Source organism: Orycteropus afer, unplaced genomic scaffold, assembly GCF_000298275.1.
Source record: "Orycteropus afer afer isolate SDZICR_OR568_19922 unplaced genomic scaffold, OryAfe1.0 scaffold00137, whole genome shotgun sequence".
Lineage (NCBI taxonomy): Eukaryota > Metazoa > Chordata > Mammalia > Tubulidentata > Orycteropodidae > Orycteropus > Orycteropus afer.
The window spans coordinates 5,280,952-5,305,983 of record NW_006921724.1 but is presented as its reverse complement, the minus strand read 5'-3'; the positions used below and the strand labels follow the sequence as shown (position 1 = coordinate 5,305,983).

At 38.3% G+C, this 25,032-nt stretch overlaps 2 protein-coding genes across 2 annotated transcripts in view; both read left to right on the top strand.

Moving 5' to 3' along the window:
• BRWD1 (bromodomain and WD repeat domain containing 1) overlaps window positions 1-6,698 on the top strand; it is a 197,153-nt gene extending 190,455 nt beyond the window's left edge. The window contains exon 42 of the mRNA XM_007945551.2: window positions 6,364-6,698. Coding sequence (XP_007943742.2) covers window positions 6,364-6,698 — 335 coding nt within the window. The remainder of the gene's footprint in view (window positions 1-6,363) is intronic.
• A 3,487-nt stretch (window positions 6,699-10,185) lies between these two features.
• Window positions 10,186-25,032, top strand: part of PSMG1 (proteasome assembly chaperone 1) — a 19,670-nt gene continuing 4,823 nt past the window's right edge. Inside the window, exons 1-4 of the mRNA XM_007945548.1 lie at window positions 10,186-10,319; window positions 16,324-16,430; window positions 18,008-18,159; window positions 24,687-24,749. Of these exons, the coding sequence (XP_007943739.1) occupies window positions 10,186-10,319; window positions 16,324-16,430; window positions 18,008-18,159; window positions 24,687-24,749 (456 nt within the window). The remainder of the gene's footprint in view (window positions 10,320-16,323; window positions 16,431-18,007; window positions 18,160-24,686; window positions 24,750-25,032) is intronic.

Genomic DNA, 25,032 nt, shown 5'->3' with positions numbered 1-25,032 from the left:
AGTAAAGAATGTGATGCTGAGGGGTGTGTTGTGTTCTCTAATATTTTAAGAGAAGAATTTAAAGCAATTTTCTAAAATTACAAATGTTTCCTACCTAAGGATACATGGCATTTCTCAACATCAGGATTTTCCCCAGCCTCTTTCATTGTTTTACTCTGGTAGATTGGCTCCTAATATGTTCATTTGATAGAGTAAACTCAAGACTCCGTATCTCCTCGAGTGTTGCTTTCCTGGATTTGATGGAGGGTGGTGGTGTTGGGGGATGGGGTACAACATTTGGGCCCTACAGCTCTGCAGGTTATACTTGTGGTTCCATGGAAGTGTAGATTACATGTCTGTTTGTCAAGAAGAGCAAGACTGAGTCACTGAGTTTACCAGTGTTACAGCATATTTTCTGGTCACACATTACTTTTTTAGTCAATTTTATGGTAAGTTTAAATGGGAATTGATCTACCAAAAAGCACCATTTTAACTGGCTCAACTGAAATCAGATGACCAGTTAAGAAACTGTATTGACCGAAGCAGCTCTGCTTACCCTTGGTTCCTCAAGGTAAATAATTGAGAAATTACTACCTTCTTCTTACAGTTACAAGTTAAGGGCATTTTTAGTTTTTAATTTATTGTAGTTTTCTATAACCGTAACTACACATTCCGTTCATTCACCTGTAAAATTCTAACAATACCATCACAGGAAAAGTGAATCTTAATTTTCCCACTCCCACAAAAGATTTCAAATTTTAAGTCTAAATTCATGACCACATCTGAATCTTAGCATTATCATCTAGGAATCAGTTTTTATTTAATTGATATTTAAAGTAGTAGAGTATAATAAATTTTGCGTTGTCATCCTAAATCCAACAGGCAAAAGATTTTTAATTACTCTATGCCAGCTATGTTCTAGCTGGTTAATTCTTTAAGATGTATAGTAATCAGTCAGTTTTCCTTGCAGTTAATCTCTGCTGCTTGTCCTGAGCAACTCCTTTCCCTTTACACATTGGTTATTTCTTCAGGCACAGCTCCAGGCTACATGTTGTAGATAGGAATGCAATGTCACGAGAAGTGCTTGAAAAGGGGATTGTCATTGGATTTTCTGAAACCTGTTGCTGTTCATTAGCAAAATAAAAAAGTAGATATACTTCTGATAATCTTTTCTGCCTACATTTAGTTACCTTTTTTAAAAAAAGCAACTAGGTGGATAAATACAGGATCCTTACATTCATAATTCAGAGCCTTTATCAATTTTTTTGTAAAAGAAAAATTGTGATAGTGATTGCAAATCTTGAAAATCATAAGAACAATTAAGTTACCAATTAACTTTTCTGGGGATCAGAACAAATTGTATTGTGATGAGCTACAGCTAAAACAAAATTCAAGGTCTACATACCCATTCCTGAATATACTGAAGAAAAGTTCATCTACACAAGCCAAAAAATGACTAAGGAATAATTCTAGATTACAGAGTCATTCCTGACAATCTCTTGACCCGACACTGCCACACTGTAGAAGTTAAAACATTCTTGTTACTAGTTTCCCCTAGGAGGGAAGAAGAAAGTGTTTAAAAAACCAGAGGTGTTTATTCTGCAGCCATTCCCTAAAGAGATTTATGCAGTCCATTGAATCTTTTCAGAAACTTCTGCTTCCAGAAGGTGAAGATCTTTGACAAACTGCAATCTGATTTCTGATTTTTGTTCATTTCATTGCTTATCAATAAAGGGCAGAAGAGAGAGAGAGAGGAAGGGGGAGAGAGAGAAAGTGAGGGAGGGAGAGGGAGAGAGGGAGGACATCTTGTGGAAGGTTGTAATTCTAAAGGTTTACCCATTATGTGGATTTGATTTGATTACCTACACAGCAACAAATAATAATGTTAATACTTAAAAAGTACATGAAATAAAAAAAATACATGCAGTAGGTTAGTATATTGTTTTCATTTTGAGTTGCTTATTCTTGACCTCTCTTCCCATCCTCAAATTTAAAATACCCTAATTTTAAAAACATGGATGACATTTAAGATTTTTTTTATAATTCTACAGCAATGATGTGAAGTTTACCTTGGATTTAGAAAATCTGTATCGTGTCGTATTTGGAATATAAATAATCCTTAAAAAATATAAACTAGAGATATGTATTTTAAAATCAGAACTGTCATTTCTCTTTCCAAATTTTTATTCAATCCAAACCATCTTAGGACACACACTGATCTGTGAGTTACGCTTTAAAGTGATCATCCTGGTAAACTCTTAAGGAGTACTGCTACAAATGTAAATTTTTACACTACTGATGTTTTTCCATACCCAAGTATAGAGTTTTTTTGCAGGAAATCAGCAGTGCCTCAGACACTTAGTGATTGTTCCAACATGTGTGACTGACCCAAAATCATAATAGCACAAGATTTAGGGGATTGTACTGGCTTGTTAGTACTAAATGACACTACCACAAATGTAATGTTAGATTAGCGTCCCCCAAAGTTCTTAAGCTTGTATCCTAACATAAATTGGACTTCTCTCTAGCCCTGAATTATCCTGTATATATTTCTAAAAACTGTTTGTAGTGTTCTCAAGGAGAATAAAGCACTTTATAATTTACCAACCAAGTTATCAGTAATAAAATTATCACTAACTTACATGTATGCTTTTTTTTTTTTTTTTTTTTTAAATATAGTCACTCCTGTTCAGATTGTTTTTGTCTTTACTCTTCTGTAATTACCACTTAGGGTCTCAGACTTAATGGAGTTGCTACTATATACACCATAATTTATACTCATTTTCCTCTGGACATAATTGAAGTTCAAATTTTCTTAAATTATTTTTCAAAACCTGATTTTAGTTTATTCTGCAGAATCTTAACTCTTTTCCCTTATTCTGGGTTATAAATAAGCACTTAATAAAATGTCTTAGCGTCAGTATTTACTAGGTTTCGAAATTGTCAGTATAGGTTCTTCCAAAGGAGCCCTAGTGACACACTAGTTAAGCACTTGGCTGCTAACAGAAAGATCAGCAGTTTGAGCCAGAAGCTGTCGAGGTGGGAGGCACGGAAGGAAAGGAACATGGTGATTTGTTCCTGTAAAGATTATAGCCTGGGGAATCTCTATGGGGGCAGTTCTACTCTTGTCACTGGGGTCTGTAAGTCAGAACTGACAAAGCATACAACATAGATGCTAATCACATCAAAAGATTGTTAGTCTTTATTTGCAACTTCAATAGGTTTGTTACACAGACATTTTGTTGTAAAATAGGATTTCAACTATACTACCCAACTGGTTATGTTGTTGGCAATTGACCAGTTGTCCTATTCACATTTTTCAACGTGCAAATGGATGCAGTTACTTTAGTGATACTAGTATAGTCGCATCCTACCATATAGTAGAAATTTTACCTTTTTATACACTCACATTCATTTAAAAGTGATGTTTTTCATTCACATTTTGTAACATTTTAGCACTTTTCTAACATTAACCTATTTAACACTGATTTCAGATTTTGTGGAGTTCAAAATAAAATGAAACCTGGGACTGCCTTGTTTTCCCAAGTCTGGCAAGTTTTCTGCCTTCAAACAGGGTGCAGTCTTAACACTTTTCTACCACTTAATGGGAAAATACTTGAATTTTCCTTTTCTGACAGGTTTTTGCCTTATACAAATTCTGGCTTTTGCAGATTTTACTGTAATTCCCAAGAGAAAATCCTTTGAAGTGGTAAAAACACTGCACTCTAAACCACTTCCTTCCTGCCTTCCCCCAGATTTTTTGTGCTTCTGAGTCTACAGAGCGCCAACTAAAGGAGGTGAAGAGGGTAAGCTCCATGGAGAGAGCTTACCCTGTTGAAGTGCAAAGTTTACAATGCCAGGTAATTTACACTGAACAGAACATTTGATCCTTAGAACACTGGAAAAGCATGTGAATAACATTAAGTTAATTAACAAAAGGAGCTCTGGTAGCATAGTGCCTAAGGCACTTGACTGCTAACCAGAAGGCTGGCGGTTCAAACCCACCAGCCACTCCTCGGAAGGAAGATGGGGCAATCTACTTCTGTAGTGATACTTCCTCGGAAACCTAAGGAGGGGTCGCTATGAGTCGGGTCCAACTCGACAGCACTTAACAAGAACAATTAGCAAAAGGGGTTGAGGAGGGTTGATTTTAGTAAAGTAGTTCTTCCATTTTGGAAAGACCACTTGGGGATCCTGAGAAAGCGGAAATAAGTTTCACAGACTTCATCAAAAACTTATTTAGAATGTAGACGACTTTCCAAGTAACACTTCCTGTATTAACTGTTAATGAACATGTCAATTCACAGAGTACGTTTTCACCTGTGCTTTTACCAGCTTAGTGACAGAAGGACACAATATTACTTGACAGAACCTAACAAAAGTCCTTATTTTCTACTATTCATTAAGAAGAAGAGTATCAGGAGTATTAGAGGTGTCGAGTGTAGTTATTGCAATGATGTAGAATCTGTACTGCTCAAATGACTGGGAACTCAACACTGGGGCCTATCTGCACTCCTATCAAGATTTTTGTGTACCTATGAGAAAGCTTAAATAGTTTGACTCTTCCTGGGTGCAAGACTAGCTTGCCAATAAGGCCTAAATCAAGGGTAAACGAACTTCAGATGAATTTTTACCAAAGAATGCCATCTCTGCCCTAGAAGAGTACACATTAGACTGAATTTTGAAAATTGAAAATCTGATATTGAGACGCTAGTGGGAAAAAATGGTTTGAGCCCACGTAAGTTTGTTTGGTAAATGTGACTCTTCTCCACAACACACCAAGTGTTTTCTCAAGTCAGACTTTACTGGAACTGCCTAAGTCTGTCAAGCAGGCCTACTTTCTCCAGGGTTTTTTTGCCCTGCTGGTGGCACTATAGTTAAAGCAATGGGCTGCCGAAGATGGGGCAATCTACTTTCGTAGTGATACTGCCTGGAAACCCAAGGAGGGGTCACTATGAGTCGGGTGCGACTCGAGGGCACATAATAGGTGATGTTGTTGTTGTTATGTGCCGTCGAGTCAAACCCGACTCATAGCGACCCCTCCTTGGGTTTCCGAGGCAGTATCACTACGGAAGTAGGATTGCCCAACCTTCCTTCCGAGGAGTGGCTGGTGGGCTTGAACCACCAGCCGTCTGGTTAGCAGTCAAGTGCCTTAGGCACTATGCTACCAGAGCTCCTACTATAGTTAAAGCACTGGGCTGCAGCTAGTTTCCACAAAAACCTGACTCACAGTGACCCGTCCTTGGGTTTCAAGGGTATCACTATGGAAGTATATTGCCCAGCTTTCCTAGGAATGGCTGGTTGGTTTGAACCCTCAGCCTTCTGGTTAGCAGCCAAATGCTTTAGGCCCTATGCTACCAGAGCTCCTAGTGAGTCATAGCCCTGAAAACCTATGGGGCAAGTCCTCAGTCCTAGGGTTGCTGCTATGAGTTGGAATCAACTAGATGGCAGTAGGGTTTTTTTTGTTGTAGTTTGGCCAAGCCCTTCAATTTGGAATTGACTCAATGGCAGTGGGTTGGGGTCCCCCCCCCCCCCCCCACTCCTTGGAAGGAAGGTTGGGCAATCTACTTCCCCCCCCCCCCCCCCGCAATCTGGCTAATCTCTTCAGTTTTTAGTTCTCAGCTGGGTAAGGTCAGGAGCTGTGAGCCTGGCTGGAAGCTAACCACAAAGCTACCTCAAAATATTTGAGTAACAGTGAAACCAGAATTAATGGTTTCAGTTATATAAAAATATTTTGAAAAAATGAATCCAAGGTTAAAACCACATTTCAGTTATATAAATCCAATGTACAATTTGTTTTGTTCTACTAGTCACCAATTTAACTTTTATTTTTACATAAAGAAAATGTCTTGGAATTTAAACCTTAAGGATCTACTTGAAGACAGCTGGTGCTATGTTATCAAAGATAGTCACGATGGCCTTTTCTTCTTTAGGTTTTAGTAAAATTATTTCAGTACTCTCATTTAATATTTTAAAGTAGTTTAACATTAGAAGATTAGAAATGCTACCAAAAATTTAAAGTCTGTGTATAGCTTTACCACTTTTAAAAATTCAGCACTTTAAAAGTGCTTTTAGATTGGCTTCTTTATGATGCTTCAGCTACTTTGACCCATTTTTTCAAGTCAACTACTAGGTGATCTTTATAGAGTAAAAAGTATGTTAGCTGGGAGGGAGCTTAAACCACTTCCACCCAAAACTTCTTTGCTAGGTAAAGAAATCAGTTTTATCAATGTCAAAAGCATGTATCATTGATGATTATCATTATGTTTTTCTTTTTTTAGGAATGCACATAGTTTTTAAATTTATTGCTTAGGAATGTGAGTAGTTGTAAAATCTTATGTTACAAGGTTTTTGCATTTACATGAACTTTCACTCATTTTTCAGAATCTGTTCCTAGAGACAGAGAACCCAATACAAAAATGAGAACATGTATGCATAATCAGGAGGATGCAGTGCAAGTGCCTAGTGAAACTCTGAAAGCAAATATGGTACCTGAGAAAGTTCCCCGCAGATGTGCTACTGTTGCTGCAAATAAAATAAAGATAATGAGTAATGTTAAAGAAACGATTTCAGGACCAGAAAATGTCTGGATTAGGAAGAGTAGCAGAAAACTGCCCCATCGAAATGCTTCTGCTGCGGCTAAGAGAAAATTACTGAATGTTTATAAAGAGGATGATACAAGCATAAATTCTGAAAGTGAAAAAGCTAGAAGACATTAATAGCAATATGCTTTTTTTTTAGGTGGTTCAGATCCTGGAAAGGAAAAGCACAATAGTGACTGAAAATGTGTAAGTGGAATCTGAAAACATTCAGGCCACAAGTAAACTGGCAGTTGCATTACTCCTAGTTCCTAAATAAATCCCTTGGCATCTTTTGAGAAATTTTCTAAAAGCCATAATCCAGTGGGTCAGAGTGGGAGGAGGGCTTCCTACTAGACAGTCCTTGAAACAGATATACACTTCAGAGAATTCTGATGAGGAAACAGGAGCCTGTAGTTGGAGAGGCAGAGAGAAACCCCAAATGGCCTGTTGTAAGATTCCCATTCCTTTCCAGAAAGATAGGGCCTTGAAGAAACTTCTTGGTTTCTTAGAGAAAGAAAATAATGGGATGTGTACAGGGTATATAGGAAAAACTTTAAGGACTGAAAAAATTTCAAAATGTCAACTCATGCTAATTTTAAAGAGTTCTACATTAGAATATGAAAGAAAACTCATACCACCATGATTATGGTGTAATTACTGAAATGAGAAATTAAGCATATTTCAGCAGCAAATGCCACTGAGTCTGTTTGACATTTGAATGAAATACCTGAGATTCAGTCCCTATAATTCCCTTCTCCCAAAATCAAAAACAACTTAAACTATAAGTGAGGGATTCAGCATTGGGGATGTTGATAATTGAGTTCTGTGTATCAGAAACGGGCAATTAGAGAAAAATCTTTTAATGTCTCACTCGTAATACTGAAATTCATACTGAATGATGATCACTTCATATGACTACTTCAGGGAATATATATTTTTCTATGAAAGTTATGAATGTGACTAAAACAACTTCTTTTCCTTATTTGTACTTGCACGTAGCATTTAGAGAGATGCCAAAATGTACCTCATAAGAGGCAGATTTTAATTTTAATCAGAAAAAAGTATACATTAAGGTCAGTCATTTTTTAGATGATACAGTGAAATCCTCCCATGTTTCTTTCTGGAAGGATAAACTGTAGCACCTTAAAAGTTAGAACTTTACTGAGCAAATTTATCACAATCTCATCAGAACACAAATTAATGACAGCATGTCTGGGCTATTTTATTGTGGCCTTCACTAGGATTAGAAAATTTGGTCATTATAATACAGAATTTCTTTGCAATTGGGTTTAATTTATTGTCAATAGGTATTCGTTGAAATTAAGATCAGATGAAATGAATGTACTGTCAAATCAATATAGTAATATGTTACTGGAAAAATGTTAGGAGCAAGTTTTCCCATTTAAAAATATCTGTGAATATTAATATATGATTTGCATGTGTAAATCTGAAAAAGTAAATATAGAAAATTAGTTTCTGTTCCTTTTTAATTAAATACTAATGGATCTATTTTGGTTATACGGATGGACCAAGTATCTAGATTACTTGAGAAATTTGTGGTTGCATGTCTGTTTCAAAAATGGCTTTTTTTTTTAAATGCATAAGCCAGAATATTTCTAACCTACAGTCTGTATTCTTTGCTCTGTTTGCAGTACCGTTTCATCTGAAATACTGATACCAGTATCTTGTTAATAGTATGGGTGAGAAAGGGGAGAATTCCTAATAAACTGCTAATATATTTTTAGTTGCATGGGGTTTGATTTTTTGAGCTCTAATGACACATTTAACTAAACCTATTTCCAGTCCTATAGGACTTATAGGGTATATTATAGCCTCAACAAATACTGTACAATGAAAATATTTAAGTCTCATTTAACACTATTTATGCAAAATTTTTTGACAATTTCAATGTAATGAAAAATTTGAACTTTGATATAATTCATTGTGGGATTAATTTTTGTCAGTACTTGAAGTTGTATTCATCAGCCTTCTTTCATAGTTGAATCCCTCTTCTAGTTTACTATTTAATTTGAGCATATATTTGCTTTTTTCTTTTTAAGTGTCCTTTATTATTAATGCATGATATAAGCAGTTTAAAACATAATATTCTCGTAAAAATGTTCTCTGAAATTTATGAAAAATTTAAATCACAGCCAAATGTATTAATATTACCCTATTTACAATAATTTTAATCAGCTTTCCAAAAAAGATCTCTTTACAATGTAATTGTGAAATCAAATTGAGGCTCTAGCTGGTAAAAATCACAAGTTAGTTTATTCAACAAAAATTTTAAGATAATGTGATGCCCAAACCATCTTTTTATCTGGCAGTTTATTCTATAAAATCATTTAATCCAGGAGTTTTAATGTAGTTTTAAAATATCATATTGGTAATCTTGTATAGAATGATTGACTTAAGCTACCCAAAGTTTCTTAAGGTCTTAATGGATACTAATTTGGTTTTATTAATTTGCTTATACTTAAATGTTTACATTTTGCTTCAAACTATTCCCCTCCCAACTTTATTTTGCAGTACGTAAGTAAAATGGCTAAATGCTGATTTTATGTATATTATTTTGGCTATCATTATTTCTCTAAATTTTAGGTAGACTTCCTAATCTACTTTGGAAAAAAAAGGCTCCCTTGCCTCTTTGGCATGTGGCTATTTATTGACAGTCCCAAAATGCAAGCAAAAGCTGTCTATTCTCAGCACAACTATATCTGAGAAAACATTTTTCATTGCAATTTGGGAAATTTTCATGTTCAGTTAAATAACGGTACAGTTGTCCTCTGACTGGATTAGTGAGTTGTGAATTTTGTCTTCCAACATATTTCGAAGAAGAAAACCAACACAAAAACAGTCACATACTTTGCTTATTTATGAAAGGCTTTTTTTTTTTTTTTTTTTAATGTATTAGTTGGAAGTGGCCAGGTTCTAAAATAGAAGCAATTATTTTTGTATTCTGCGGTTTTAAAAATGTCTTTTAGATTCGCTTGACAATCGTGAGCTTTTGAAATGTGAATTTCTATTGCCAGAGTAAAGGTTTTTATGAAATGAAGCACTGTTTTTTTTTCTATCCTTCTGGCCACCTCCACCTCACAGGGCTGCGGGCAGGACCAGAGGGCGTAAGGCGCCCGGGTCCGCTCACCGCGGCTCTCGTTCAGGGTTCGCTCCGCCGGGGCCGGCACCTACCTGCGGGAACCGAGGCTTGGAGACGGGCGCCTAATAAACTACAGTTCTCCCGGTCGTTCCTAACGGAGAAAAAAAAGAAAGGGACTAGAGGAAAGGAAAATAAAAGCGGTTCAGACTCGAGATGGGCGGCTTACTCCTCTTCCCGGTCCGTTACTGGTCGGTGAAGAGTTTCGGCCGGTCTCCGGCCTCTCTAGCAGACAGTCTTCTAGTCGGTCGGTCTTCCTGCGGGTCCTCGCGTGCAGAGTAACCAAGATAGGTTTCTGCCGCGACTGGGGCAGTGTAGTGTGGTGGGGCTCAGGGGCGGAGCTTAGTGTGGGGCGGGGCGGAGCGGCTCGGGGCGGAACTCAAGGGCACAGGGAGGAGCACGGGGGTGGACTCGGGGCGTGTTCGTAATCCTGCGTCGCCTCAGTTGGGCTCCGAGTCCGAGGCAGCTATGGCTGCCACGTTCTTTGGGGAGGTAGTGAAGGCGCCGTGCCGAGCTGGGACTGAGGAGGAGGAGGAGGAAGAAGAGGCTGAGAGGGAGACGCCCGAGGACAGAGAGGTACGGCGGCAGCTGGTGCGGAAGAGGTGAGGCACCTGGCGCGGGGAAACGCGGGCAGCCGGGTCGGACGAAAGGTCTGCAGGCCCGGAGCGAGTTTGAAATCCCATGTGACGGTTATCAGCCGTGGGCCCCGACAACTTCGCCGCCCCGGGTGCGGGTCAACCGATACACCAGGGTGTGCAGCTCACCCCAAATACCTTGTCAGGTCTTAGTGTAAGTACTCTCGTTGATCTACTAGTACTTGAATTGAGTCATGAAAGTGGAACCATTTTGGAGGAATTGGATTCAGGTTCTTTATAAAGAATTGACTCCAACGCTTCTTTTAACCTGTATTTAGCCTTGGTTTCTTGCAGATTTGTAAAGTGATCTTTCCACTTCTTGAACGATTTTTCAGGGCTATGAGCGTTTGTCACATACTTGGTTTATGGATATTACGCCAATTCTGTTAGAACTGTTTTATCCCCCACCCCACACACAAGAGACTTCCACATCCTTTAACCCCTATATTCTTCAGAATGCATTGGAAATGATATAGGCATTTTTTAATATAAGCTATTTCTAGTTTTAACAAAATTAACAATTCCTTAATATCACTTACTATCCAGTCCTTGGTCGAATTTACCCAGTTGTCTGAAACATGACATTTTACAGTGGGTTTATGCAAATCTTAATCCAAACAAATTCCACACATTACATTTAAATGTTTTGTCTCTTAAACCTCCTTTCATTTAGAGTGCCCCTCCTCTTTCTCTTTAGTCCTGTTGAGAGGTTGATTGTCATGTAGAATGTCCCACATTTTTGGGTTTGTGATTGCTTTCTCATGATGCCATTTAACAAGTATATCCATCATCTAGCCCATCCTGCACCATTGTCTTGAGAGGTTGCAGATTAGACCGTTTGTTGTGATCCGTAGGGTTTTCGTTAGCTTATTTAAAAAAATAGATCCCCAGACCTTTCCCCTAGTCTATCGTAGCCTGTAAACTTCACTGAAACCTGTTCAGCATCATAGTAACACATAACCCTCTACTGACAGACATAGGTGGCCGAACATGAAGTGCATTGGCTGGTAATTGAATGCAGGTCGCCCACATGAAGGTGGAAATTCTACCACTGAACCACAAATACCCTCATCTAAGACTAGGAAGAAAGGCCTGGTGGTCTGCTTGTGAAAGTCAGCCAATAAAAACCCTGTGTATCACAAATTCCATCCCATTGTGCAGAGGCTTGCCTTCAGTCTGGGACAAAAACAGCGACAGCATCCATCATCTGCATTTCTTGTAAATGAATATTCACTCTAGAAGCTTAGTCAGGTTCAGGTTTAATATTTTGTTGGCAAAAATGCTTCAAAGGTATACATTGTGTTTGTTATGGATTAAATTGTGTCTCCCAAAAAAAATATGTTGTAAATCCTAAATCTTTATACCGGTAGATGTAATTCCATTTGGAAATAGAATTTCTTTGTTGTGTTGAACACTCCATGTCAGTGTAGGGTTTCCTTTTAGCCAGGCAGCTTTAAGTTACAAAAAGAGCAGAAGGGAGAAGATGATCACCAGGAAACAGTAAAACAGAAGGTGAAAAGAGACAAGAATATTCCTCCAGAAGCTGTAAATAAAGCCTTCCCCTAAAGAAGAAAGCCTTCCGATGTAAGGTTGCGGCAAGGAGAAGCGGGCGCACAAAAGTGGGGTTAAAGAGAAGTTTTTATTCTACGCTCCTGGGTGAGGTTTACGGTCCCGAGAGGGGGTCTGTAGAGGTTCACGTGCCCCTGAGAGAGGCTGGAGAAGTGGCCCCACCCCTACGTGTGTGTGTGGGGGGGGGGGGGCAGAGGGAAAAAGGCGTGAACCAATCAGGTTAAAGCACCTCATTAGCATAGTCCTTAAGGGAGGGGGGAGGACTTGTGCTGGTTCAAAATAAGGCGGGAACCAATCAGGTGGAAGCTGCATCTGGGTTGGCCTGTTTATAGCTTCTTCCTGTTCAATCTTTTACCCGCCTGACTGGCACCGCATTCCCGGAGGCTGACATCCCATAGACTTCCCACTTGTCTGTCAGTTTGTCATACTGTGGTGGCCTGCATTTTGCTATGTGGCTGAGGGCTATGCCACCCGTATGTCACATATCAGCAGGGTCACCCATAGTGGATAGGTTTCAGTGGTGCTTCAAGACTAAGACAGTGGGAAGAAAGACAGGGCCATCCAATTCTGCAAAAAATGGCCCCTGATACCTTATGAATAGCAGTGAAACACTGTCTGATATATTACCAGAAACGTTTATAAATAGCTCTGAAACATTGTCTGATAGAGTGCGGGAAGGTGAGCTCCTCAGGTTGGAAGGCACTCAAAATGTGACTGGGGAAGAGCTGCCTCCTCAGTGTAGAGTCAACCTTAATGATATGAATGGAGTAAAACTTTTGGGACCTTTATTTACTGATGAGACATAACTCAGAATGGGAAGAAACAGCTGCAAAAATCCATTAATAATGGGAACATGGAATGTACGAAGTATGAATCTAGGAAAAATAGAAGTTGTCAAAACTGAAGTGGAATGCATAAAGTGCATTAGTGAGCTGAAATGGACTGGTATTGGACATTTTGAATCAGAAAATCATGTGGTCTAGGAATGATAAATTGAAGAGAAATGGCATCACATTCATTGTTGAAAAGAACATTTCAAGATCTATCCTGGGAAGAAGGGCCTGGCAAACTACTTCTATAAGATTACAGCCAAGAAAATCCTATGGACTACGGTTCTGCTCAGGAGCTCTGGTAGCGTTGTACCACTAAGGCATTTGACCGCTAACCAGAAAGCTGGCGGTTCAAAACCACCAGCCACTCCTCAGAAAGAAGGTTGGGCAATCTGCTTCCGTAGTGATACTGCCTTGGAAACCCAAGGAGGGGTCGCTATGAATCAGGTCGGACTCCACAGTACATAACAACACCACAACAACACAGTTCTACTCTGATACACGTGGAGTCACCATGAATCAGAATTGACTTGATGGCAATTTTTTTTTCCCCAATCCTTCTCCCTCAAGACCCTTCCCCAGATCTTTGAAGTAAAAATAGCATGGAATTTATCATGTCGTAATTTAATAAACATTATAAAAGTAAAGGGAGGAAAAAAAAAAAAAACTATTCCGAAGTACAGTGCTACCAGTGATAGGATACTATACATATGCCTACAAGGAAGACCAGTTACTACTACTACTATTCAAATTTATTTAACATTAAAGCCAATGATGAAGAAATGGAAGATTTTTACCAACTTCTGTAGTCTGAAATTAACCAAACATGCATTCGAGATGTATTAAAAATTATTGGTGATTGAAATGTGAAGGTTGGAAACAAGACACATTGGTAGCTGGAAAATATGGCCTTAGTGATGCTGGAAATCATGTGATAGAATTTGGCACGACCAACAACTTGTTCATTGCAAATACCTTTCTTCAGAAATACAAACAGTGAGTATATGTGTGGACCTTATCAGATGGAATATACAGGAATCAAATCGACTACACCTGTATCATTGGTCAAAACAAGGCCAGAAGCTGACTGTGGTTCAAGCTTGACTGAAGTTCACGTTGAAGCTGAAGAAAACAAGTCCACAAGAGCCCAAATATAACCTTGATTATATCCCACCTGAATTTAGAGACCATCTGAAGAATAGATTGACACATTGAACACTGACATCAAGAACATCCTTCTTCCCAGGATAGATCTTGAAATGTTTTCTTTTTTGAAGAAAGCAAAAGGTCATTAAAAAAGACAGGAAAGAAAGAAAAGACCAAAGTGGATGTCAGAAGAGACTGAAACTTGCTGTTGAAAAGAGAGTGGCTAAAGTGAATGAAGAAATGATGAAATAAAAGAGTTGAACAGATTGCAGAGGGCAGCTTGGGAAGACAAAAGTATTACAATGGAATGTGCAAAGACTTGGAATAAGAATACCAAAAGGGTAGAACACACTTGGCATTTCTCAAGCTGAAAGAACTGAAGAAAAAATTAAAGTCTCAAATTTCAGTATTGAAGGATTGGAAGCAAGAATGGCCAAACTTCATCTCACCTAATTTGGTCATGTTGTCAGAAGGAACCATTCCCTGGAAAAGGATATAATGCTTGGTAAAGTGGAGGGTCAACAAAATAAAGGAAGGCCCTCAACAAGAGGAATTGATGCAGTGGCTGCAATGATGGGCTCTGGTATAACTAGGATGGCATGGACCAGGCAGTGTTTTGTTCTCTTGTACAGAAGGCTGCAATGAGTGGGAGACGACTTAACAGCACCTAACGACAACAACAACATGGGCAAAATTATTGAGTGATACAGGAAGCATAAAAAGAAAATGTAAGGGATACACAGAGTTCACTGTTCCAAAAAGAATTGGTCGACCTTCAGCCATTTCAGGAAGTGGTTGGTATTTGATCAAGAACCAATGGTATTGAATGAAACAGCTAAAGCTGCACTGAAGGAATTGGTGAAAAACAAGGCTGCACGGATTGACAGAATACCCATTGAGATGTTTCAACAAATGGATGCAGTGCTGCAGGTGTTTACTCGTTTATGCCAAGAAATGTGTTTTGTTGACTATGCAAAGACATTAGACTTTATGGATCATAACAAATTATGGATAACATTGTGAATAATGAGAATTCCAGAACTCTTAATTGTGCTCCTGAGGAACCTGTACATAGACCAGGAGGGTGTTGTTCAAACAGAACAAGGGGATATACTGTGTAGTTTAAAATTGGGAAGAATATGTGTCAGGATTATATCCTTTCATCATACTTAATCTATGCTGAGCAAATAATCTGAGAAGCTGGACTATATGAAGAAGAAAATGGAATCGGGATTGGAGGAAGGCTCATTAACAACCAGTGATATACAAATGACAGCCTTGTTTGCTGAAAATAAAGATGACTTGAAGTACTTACTGATGAAAATCAAAGACTACAATCTTCAGTATGGATTGTACTTCAACATAAAGAAAACAAAAATCCTCACAACTGTACTAATAAGCAATATTACAATAAATGGAGAAAAGATTGAACTTGTCAAAGATTTCATATTACTTGGATCCACAGTCAACACCTATGGAAGCAGCAGTCATGAAATCAGATGACATATTGCACAGGGCAAATCTGCTGCAAAAGACCTCTTTATAGTGTTAAAGAGCAAAGATGTCACTTTGAAGACTAAGGTACACCTAACCCAAACCCCATGGTATTTTCAGTTACTCTATATGCATATGAAACTGGACGATGAATAAGTAACACTGAAGAATTGATGCCTTTAATTGTGTTGGCGAAGTGTACTGAAAATACCGTGAACTGCCAGGAGAATGAACAAATCTGTCCTGGAAGAAGTACGGCTGGATTGCTCCTTAGAAGCAGGAATGACCTGACTTTGTCTCATCTACCCTGGTCATGTCAGAAGGGAACAGTTCATAAGGAAGGATATCATGCTTAGTAAAGTAGAGGGTCAGCGAAAAAGGGGACGGCACTCAATGAGATGGATTGACATAGTGGCTACTATGATGGGTTCAAGTCTAGCAAGGATTGTGAAGATGGAGCAGGATCAGGCAATGTTTCATTCTGTTGTACATAGGGTCACTGTGAGTCAGAACTGACTCAACATCACCTAACAACAACAGTCTTCTGGTTTCCTAGCTAAGAGAAAATAAATTTGTGTTTGTTAAAGCCACCACTTGTGGTATTTCTTTTACAGCAGCACTAACAAACTAAGACAGTGTTTGTTAATGCACACTATGCCTAGTCTCACTTTCAGGGATGCTGAGATTGGTTAGTGGGCCAGGTGGATAGCCTGATCTCCATTATTGGCTTCTCCATCAACTTTGAATCTGATGGCTTTACGGATTAGTTACTGTTACCTGAATCCATTGTTTCCTTAGGATTGTAATTCTGTTCTTCAGGTTTGAATTTTATCTATTACAGAGTCACATACACAGTACACTTTTCATCACTAAATGGAACTGATTAAATTGTTTTAAGTTGCTTTAGTTTCATCTTCTCTTTTTTGTATTAGGGAAGTGAGGCTTCTTCGAAGACAGACAAAAACATCTTTGGAAGTTTCCCTGCTAGAAAAGTATCCTTGTTCCAAATTTATAATTGCTATAGGAAATAATGCAGTAGGTAAGTAAACATGCAGAAGGCTATACATTTTGTTGAAAGAACATAATCTGAAGTTACTATTTCCTTCCATCATGAAAGATTTCAGCTTTTTTTTTTTTTAACTTTTAAAATAGTCATAGTAGTGTAACTTTGCATCTGAGTGAAATCTGTCCCCTGAGTTCATTGCTTATGTCTTACCATCTTTTTCATAATCTTAAAAAATAAGATTTAAAGAGAATGTTCTGGGCTTTAGGAACTTACACACTTATGGAAGTGTTTATATCATTGAGGTATCTAGGTTTTCTTTATATCCTTGGCCTGTTTTGGCCAGATGTAGAGGAATAGAGGTAATGGGCCTCTTGTAGCAATGGTTCTTGAAAGTTTTTAATTTAACAGATTCCTTTGAGAACTGTTTTGGTTACCTCTAGTGCTGCTCTAACAGAAAATACCACAAATGGGTGGCTTTAACAAACAGGATTTTATTCTCTTAAAATTTAGGAGGCTAGAATGAGTTTGCTAAGTGCCAAGGTCTAGGGGCTGGGTGAAAGCCCCTTGACCTTGGGCTTCAGCTTTGTCTCTTGCTCACTGAAGCTGAAAGCTTTCTTAACTCCGGCAGCTAGTGGATGCTGAGGCTGGCAAATCTAAGGTTGACAAGTAAAAAGGTAGTCTCAAGATTATCAAACAACAGTTCAAATCCAGAAAAAGTCCCAAGATCATCAGGCTGCTGAATGAAGATGGCTACATACAGGGTCCAAGCATGCCAAAAAGCTAGAAATCTTTTTCAAAACAACTTCTTATATACTGGAAGCAGACTACATGTCTAAGGCAGCTACTCAGCTGCTCCAGTAGATTCCACCATGGAGTTGATTACCAATCTCATCATGGGAAATAACTATGTCCAGCTGCCCAGCCACTCAAAACCAGGCCCAGCCAAGTTGACATATAACCTTAACTACTACAAGAACATAAAGAGAACTCTTAAAAATAACAATACGACCACAGTAAAAATTCTGTTATCTGACTATTTTGCCCATCAATGATAAATGCCTGGCCGTAAGAAACGCCAAGATGTGAGGCAAGAGTGATGCTGGCTATCGTGGTTAAAGTTCTGTGTCAGCTTAGTTGGGCTGTGATTCTCACGGGTTAACAGTTATGTAATGATGTAATTTGGCGGTTATACAATGATGTAGTCACCCTCCCTTTTGTGATCTGATGTGATCATCCTCCATTTCCACATAACAGTCATTTTTGCATACTGACCTGGTTTTTGGAACTTAACTGTGTTGATAAGTAAGGAATGGGTGTATTGACTTAGTCATATAAAATTCTCACATTTTTCAGTAGGATGTTGCACAATGAGAGTCAATAAACCTGTCCTCCATTCCTGACTCTAACATTGGCTTTATGCAGTATGTGGCCTTTTAAATCTTGAGGGCCTCAGTTTCTTTATCTGCAAAATGATAGTATCAGGTAGAAGGACTTGAGTGGCTCTTTCAACTTTAAAATTCTAGAGTAACTTGAGCTTATTTTTTTATTAGAAAAAAAAATGTAACTTGTGTAAGTAACAAAGCACTAATTTAGGCAAATTCTTTTCAAAGCATTTTTATCGTCATTTGTGATGAACTCTGGCATCTGGGAAGAAGTTGGTTGTGCTAAACTGTGGAATGAATGGTGTAGAACCACGGACGCTGTCAGTCTATCCCCTACAGAGGCTTTTTGTGTGTTTTATCATCTAAAATCGAATCCTTCGGTATGTGGAATTTTAACTTGTGTAATTATAAAGTTGTTATTAAGCATCATTTATATATTGTTTGACTTAGTTACTATTGCTGCTATAACACAAATACCACAAGTGTGTAGCTTTAAAGAATAGAAATTAATTTTTTTTAAATTCTAGGCCTAAAATTCCAAATCAGGGTCTGGACTGTGTCATTTCTTTCTTTGTCTGTAGCTCCAGGATTTCCTATTCCTTGACTTGTCGATGATTCTCACATGGCTTCTATCTTCCCCAGTGTGTACCTGTGTCTGTGTCTAATTCTCTCTATAACTCAGAAGTGATTAAGTTTAGGACACCCTGTGTGGGTGTGACCATTAACATAACAAAAGAAAAGCCCTCTTTCTAAACAGCATCACATACACAGGTACAAGGGCTAGGAATTTAGCATGCATTTTTTTTGAGGACACAGTTCAATCCATAATACTGTTTATTTGAATCTTCCAATCATTTATATGTACTTTTGGGTAGAAGAATTCTACCTTTAGGCAGTGGTACCAAAAAGCCATGCCTGTTGCTGTTGATTCCTTCTCATAGCAAACCCATGTATTACAGAACAGAACTGCATCATAAGATTTTCTTGCCTTGCATCTTTATGGAAGCTAATTGCCAGGTCTTTCTTCCACTGTGCTGCTAGGTTGATTTGAACTGCCAACCTTTTGGTTAGTAGTTGAGTGCAAACCATTTGTGTCACCCAGAGACCTTCAAAGTAACCACTTTTTGTTCATATAAATGTGGGATGGAAGGTGTGCTATTAAAGTCCTTTTGAAATTCTGAAATAACCTTGTTAAAAACAAACTGTAAACATTAGCTATTGAAAGCTAGTCCTCATTGAGAAAATCATTTCAGCTGGTAACTATAAACATGAAAAATGTGTTCAGTCCATAAGAGCAGGGAGTTGTGTTTGTTGCTGTTTATCCAGTATTTAGCTGGTGAAAGGTTCATATCAGAAACTCAGTAAATATTTGTCAAATAAATGAATGTTTCATGCATTCTAAACACCATTATGTTGACATCAAGGTTTCATCCTAATGTAATTTGTCCTGAGTGATTTCATTGCATTTGTAATCCTAGTCTTGGTTCATTCAAGTATTGTCACTTGGGTAATTTGGGAGACAAGTCAGGCATACTTTAGTCGTCAAAGTGACATTTTTGCTTTTAAACACTTTAAAAGAGATCTTTTGCAGCAGATTTGCCCAATGCAGTATGTCATTTGCTTTCTGGATTGCTGTTTCTGTGGACGTTGATGTGGATCCAAGTAAAATGAAATCCTTGACAACTTTTCTCAGTTTATATGATGTTGCTTGTTGGTCTACTTGTGAGGATTTTTTTTTTATGTTGAGGTGTAATCCATACTGAAGGCTGTAGTGTTTGATCTTCATCAATAAGTGCTTCAAGCCCTCTTCACTTTCAGCAAGCAAGGTTGTATCATGTGCATATCACAGGTTGTTAATAAGTCTCTCCAATCCTGACACTGTGTTGTTCTTCATTTATAGTCCAGTTTTTCAGATTATTTACTCAGCGTACATACTGAATAAGTATGATGAAAGCATGTATGATAACACACACCCTTCCTCATTTTATACTGCGTAGTATACTGTGTATTATTCTGTTGTTCTATTTGAACAACAGCTTCTTGGTCTCTACAGGTTTTTCATGAGCACAATTAAGTGTTCAGGAATTCCTGTTCTTTGCAATGTTGTCCATTTTTTATTATGATCCATATGGTTGAATGCCTTTGCATAGTCAGTAAAACACAAGTAAACATCTTGTATTCCTTGCTTTCAGCAAAGATCCATCCATCTGACATCAGCAGTGATATCCCATGTTCCACATCCTCTTCTGAATCTGGCTTGAATTTCTGGCACTTCCCTACTGATGTACCACTGCAACAATTTTTGAACTGTATTCAGGAAAATTTTACTTGCATGTGATATTAATGATGTTGTTTGTTAATTTGCACATTCTGTTTTTTCACCATTCTTTGGAATGGGCACAAAGATGGATCTGTTCCACTTACTTGGCCAGGTGGCTGTCTTCCAAATTTCTTGGCATAAATGAGTGAACACCTCCAGTGCTCAATCCACTTGTTGAAATATCTCAATGGATATTTTGTCAATTCCTGGAGCCTCGTTCTTCAGTAATGCGTTCAGTGCAGCTTGGACTTCTTTATTCAGTACCATTAGTTCTTGATCATATGCTACCTCTTGAAAAGGTTGAATGTCAACTATTCTTTTTGGTACAATGACTCTGTATATTCCTTCTGTCTTCTTTTACTGCTTCCTGCATTGTTCAATATTTTGTCCATAGAATTCTCAGTATTGCAACCTGAGGCATGAATTTTTCTTCAGCTCTTTTAGCTGGAGAAATGCTGAGCATGTTCTTTGATTTTCCAATTTCAGGTCTTTGCATATTTCTTTATAAAACTTTACTTTGTTTTTTTGAGTTTCCTTTGAAATCTTCTGTTCAGCTCTTTTCCTTCATCGTTTCTTCCTTTTGCTTTAGCTATTCTCCTTTCAAGAACAAGTTTCAGAGTGTCTTCTGACATCCATTTTAGTCTTTTCTTCCTTTATGTCACTTTAATGACCTTTTGCTTTCTTCATGTGTGTTGTCCTTGATGTCTTTCCATAACTTGTCTGATCTTTGGTCTTGTGTTCAGTGCATCAAATCTGCTCTTCAAATAGTTTCTCAATTCAGGTGAGATATGCTCAAGGCCATATTTTGGACTTGGTTTAATTTCTTCAGCTTCACCTTGAACTTGCATGGGAGGAATTGATTGTTCCATAGTCAACTCCTGCCTTTGTTCTGAGCTTCTCCATTGTCTCTTTCCACAGATATAGTCGATTGGATTCCTGTGTATTCCATCTTGCAAAGTCCATGTGTGTAGTCTTTGTTTATGTTGGTTAAAAAGGGTTTTGTAATGAATAAGTTGTTAGTCATGCAAAATTCTATCATGCGATCTCTGATGTAATTTCTGTCATCAAGGCTATATTTTCCTATGAGTCTTTGTTCTAAACTTTCACATTCAGATCACCAGTTATTATCAGAACTTTGTGATTATATGCATGGTTGGTAAGAGTCTTCCATTTCTTTGTCTTTGTCTTTAGTGGTTGGTGCTTAAATGTGAATAATGGTCATATTAACTGGTCTTCCTTATGGGTATATGGATATTATCCTATCACTGACAGCATTGTACTTCAGGGTAGATCTTGAAGTGTTCTTTCTGACAGTGAATGTGATGCCATTCCTCTTCAACTTGTCATTCCTGGCACAGTAGACCATATGATTGTCTGATTCAGAATGGCCAGTACTAGTCCATTTCAGCTCCCTATTGACTAGGATATTGATCTTTATGTTTTCCATTTCATTCTTTATAATGAACAATGCATCAGCTTCCAGTTTTCTTAGATTCATACTGCATACATCCCATGTTATAATTATTAATGGATATTTGTCATTGTTTCTTCTCATCTTGAGAATTGTGCCCCACCAGTGAATAAAGGTCCTGAAAGCTTTATTCCATCCACATCATTAATGCCAACTATATTTTGAGGAGGTATCTCTTCTGCAGTTGTATTTTGAGTGCTTTTCAACCTGAGGGGCTCATCTTCTGGCACTATGTTTCACTGCTGTTTGTAAGGCTTCTGTGGCCAATTTATTTTTTTTCAGAAGTGGGCCTGGCCACATCTTTCTTCCTAGTCTGTCTTAGTCTGGAAGCTCCACTGAAATCTGCCCACCATGTTTGATCCTACTGATATTTGGAATACTTGTGGCATAGCTTCCAGCATCACAATAACACAAGCAGCCATAGTAGGACAAACTGACAGATGAGTGGTGGCCCCCCAAGGAGACTGGGTGATGCAAATGGTTTGTGGTTGGTTGATAACTTAAAGGTTGGTGGTTCAAACCTATCCAGTGGCTCCATGGAAGAAAGGCTGGCTGGCAAACTACTTCATAAAGATTATAGCCAAGAAAATCCGATGGAGTAGTTCTGCTCACACACATGGGGTTGTCAGGAGTCAGAATCGACTTGACAGCAACAGATTTTTTCCTTCTATGTAGTTAAGTAAAAATATAGTCTTCTTCCCTACCCTTTGCCCTTTTTTCCTTCCTGTGTTTTCTTTCTGTTATTAGGTGTTAGTGTTTCTGGCAGTATTTTAGTAGATAATGTGGTAGACTTCTGTGGATAGTACCTTTCTGTGAGCATTGATACTTAGAACTTGCTTCATCCTTTTATAGCTTTGTGGCATTGCAATTTATTACACCTCCAACTATTCAAACATTCTTTTTGACAAGGAATGTGATGCCATTCATCTTCAATTTGTCATTCTCAGCATATATCTGATTGTCTGATTCAAAATGGCCAAAACCAGTCTGTTTCAGCTCACTAATTCCTAGGATATCAATTTTTATGTGTTCCATTCCACTTTTGACAATTTCCAGTTTTCTTGGATTCATACTTTGTACATTCCATGTTCTGATTATTAATGGATGTTTGCAGCTGTTTCTTCCCATTTTGAGTCATGCCATATCAGCAGATGGAGGTCTCAAAGGCTTTATTATATCTACGTCATTAAGGTCAACTCTATTTTGAGGAGGCAGCTCTTCCCCAGTCACATTTTGAGTGCTTTCTGAGCTGATGGGCTCATCTTCCAGCACCGTATCAGAGAGTGTGTCAGGACTTTTCGTAAAGTTTTCCAGTAATATATCAGACAGTATTCCCCTGCTGTTGATAAAGTTTTCACTGGCCAGTGTTTTCAGAAGTAGATGGCTCCATCCTGCTTCCCAATCTGTCTTAGTCTGGAAGCTCTGCTGAAATCTGTCTACCATGTATGCCCCTATAGGTATTTGAAATACCGGTGGCATGGCCTCCAGCCTCGTAGCAACATGTAAGCCACCACAGAATGACAAACCAACAGACGAGTGGTGGACTGTGTATACAGTGATTGTGAGAATGGCGCACAATCAGGCAGTGCTTCATTCTGTTGTACATAGGTTTGCTATGAGTCAGAGCTGACTCGACAACATCTAACAACAACAACAACTGTATTCAAGCACATGGTCTGGAACTTGATTTCTAAAATAATACCATCTTCACAGGCATCACCAGTGTTTTACAAGATAATTTACTATGATAGTACTTGATACCTATATAATGCTTAAATTTGATCTTCACAATGTGTGACCCTTATAAGGGCAGTAGGACTGGTATTGTCACCCGTTTTGTCAAGGGTGTCCTGGTAGTATTTTTTGTCTGTATGCATGCCTTTGTACCGTTAATCTCACATGACAACTCTCCTGGTTGCCTTCTCAGTATGAACTTTGTTTTGATATCATTGGTAGTATTGGCTTGATTCTTAATTTTTAAGGAACAGTGAACTTAGGAGCATAAGTGTTATATTAAGATGTACTCCACACACACATCGATTAGGATTCACATTATGTATATGACATCAGTTTGTGGTGTGCATAAATTTTTTTTCTTTAAATTTTCTTTATTTTGTTCTTGGTGAGAATATAAACAATTATATGTGAAAAAACATTAGTTTTTCACATACAATTTGTTGTTGTTAGGTGCTGTCAAGTCAGTTCCAACTCACAGTGACCCTATGTACAGCAGAGTGAAATGATGCCCAGTCCTGCGCCATCCTCATGGTCCTTGCCATGCTTGAGCCCATCATCACAGCCACTGTGTTAGTCCATCTTGTTGAGGGTCTTCCCCTTTTTTGCTGACCCTCTATGTTACCAAGCATGATATCCTTCTTCAGGGATTAGTCCCTTCTGGCAACATGAGCAAAGTAAGAGAGGTGACGTCTGGCAATTCTTGTATCTAAGACGCATTCTGACTGTACTTCCTCTGAGACAGATTTGTTCATTCTGGCAGTCCGTGTTACATTCCATATTCTTTACCAACACCATAATTTCATGACACTGATTACATTCTTCAAGTTGTGTATCCATTCTCACCTTCCTTTTCTTAATTGTTCCTTCTGCATTAACGTAAATTCACTACTCCCTAAGGTTCCTGTCTAATCTTTCAAGTTACTGTTGTTGATCTTATTCCCTATAGATAATTCTTAAAAGCATGTTCAAGGCAGACATTTTTTACTAGTTAAGCTAAACTGTTGTTTGGTTTTAAGAAGACTTTGTTGTTGTTGTTATGTGCCGTTGAGTCAGACCCGACTCATAGCAACCCCTCCTTGGGTTTCCGAGGAGGTACTACGGAAGTAGATTGCCCAACCTTCTTTCTGAGGAGTGGCTGGTGGGTTTGAACTGCTAGCCTTGTGGTTGGCAGTCAAATGCCTTAGACACTACGCTACCAGAGCTCCCAAGAAGACTTTAGAGGATATTTTTTGTTGAAGGTTTAAAGATTATCTTAGGGCAATAGTTTTAGGGGATCATCTACCCTCCATGGCTCCAGACAGTCTAGAATTTGAAATTCTCTTTGAGGTGTGCATAACATTTATTTGGCTTGACACAAAGCTTGGAATTTGATTTTTCAGGTTTTCCTTTGTCAGTGCAGTTGCTACGTTGCTGAAGATCAGCAGTATCAGTGGCTGGAAAAGGTAAAAAGAGGAATGGAAAGCTGTGAATGGTTTGACTCCAAGAGCTGCCATTTTAAAGGGTTCAGTATCTTTTCATTTAAACCCATGTAGTCAAATATGGGGGGAACAAGGAGGGAGTGTTTGTGTCTTTTCAAAAATATTGTAGGAGTTTGTGATGGAATAGATAAAATACAAAGAACTTAATATGATCACTTTAACAAATGTAGTCAGCATTGTGCTGCTAAGGGTTACAAGTCATGTTGTTGTTGTTGTTATGTGCCGTCGAGTCGGCCCCGACTCATAG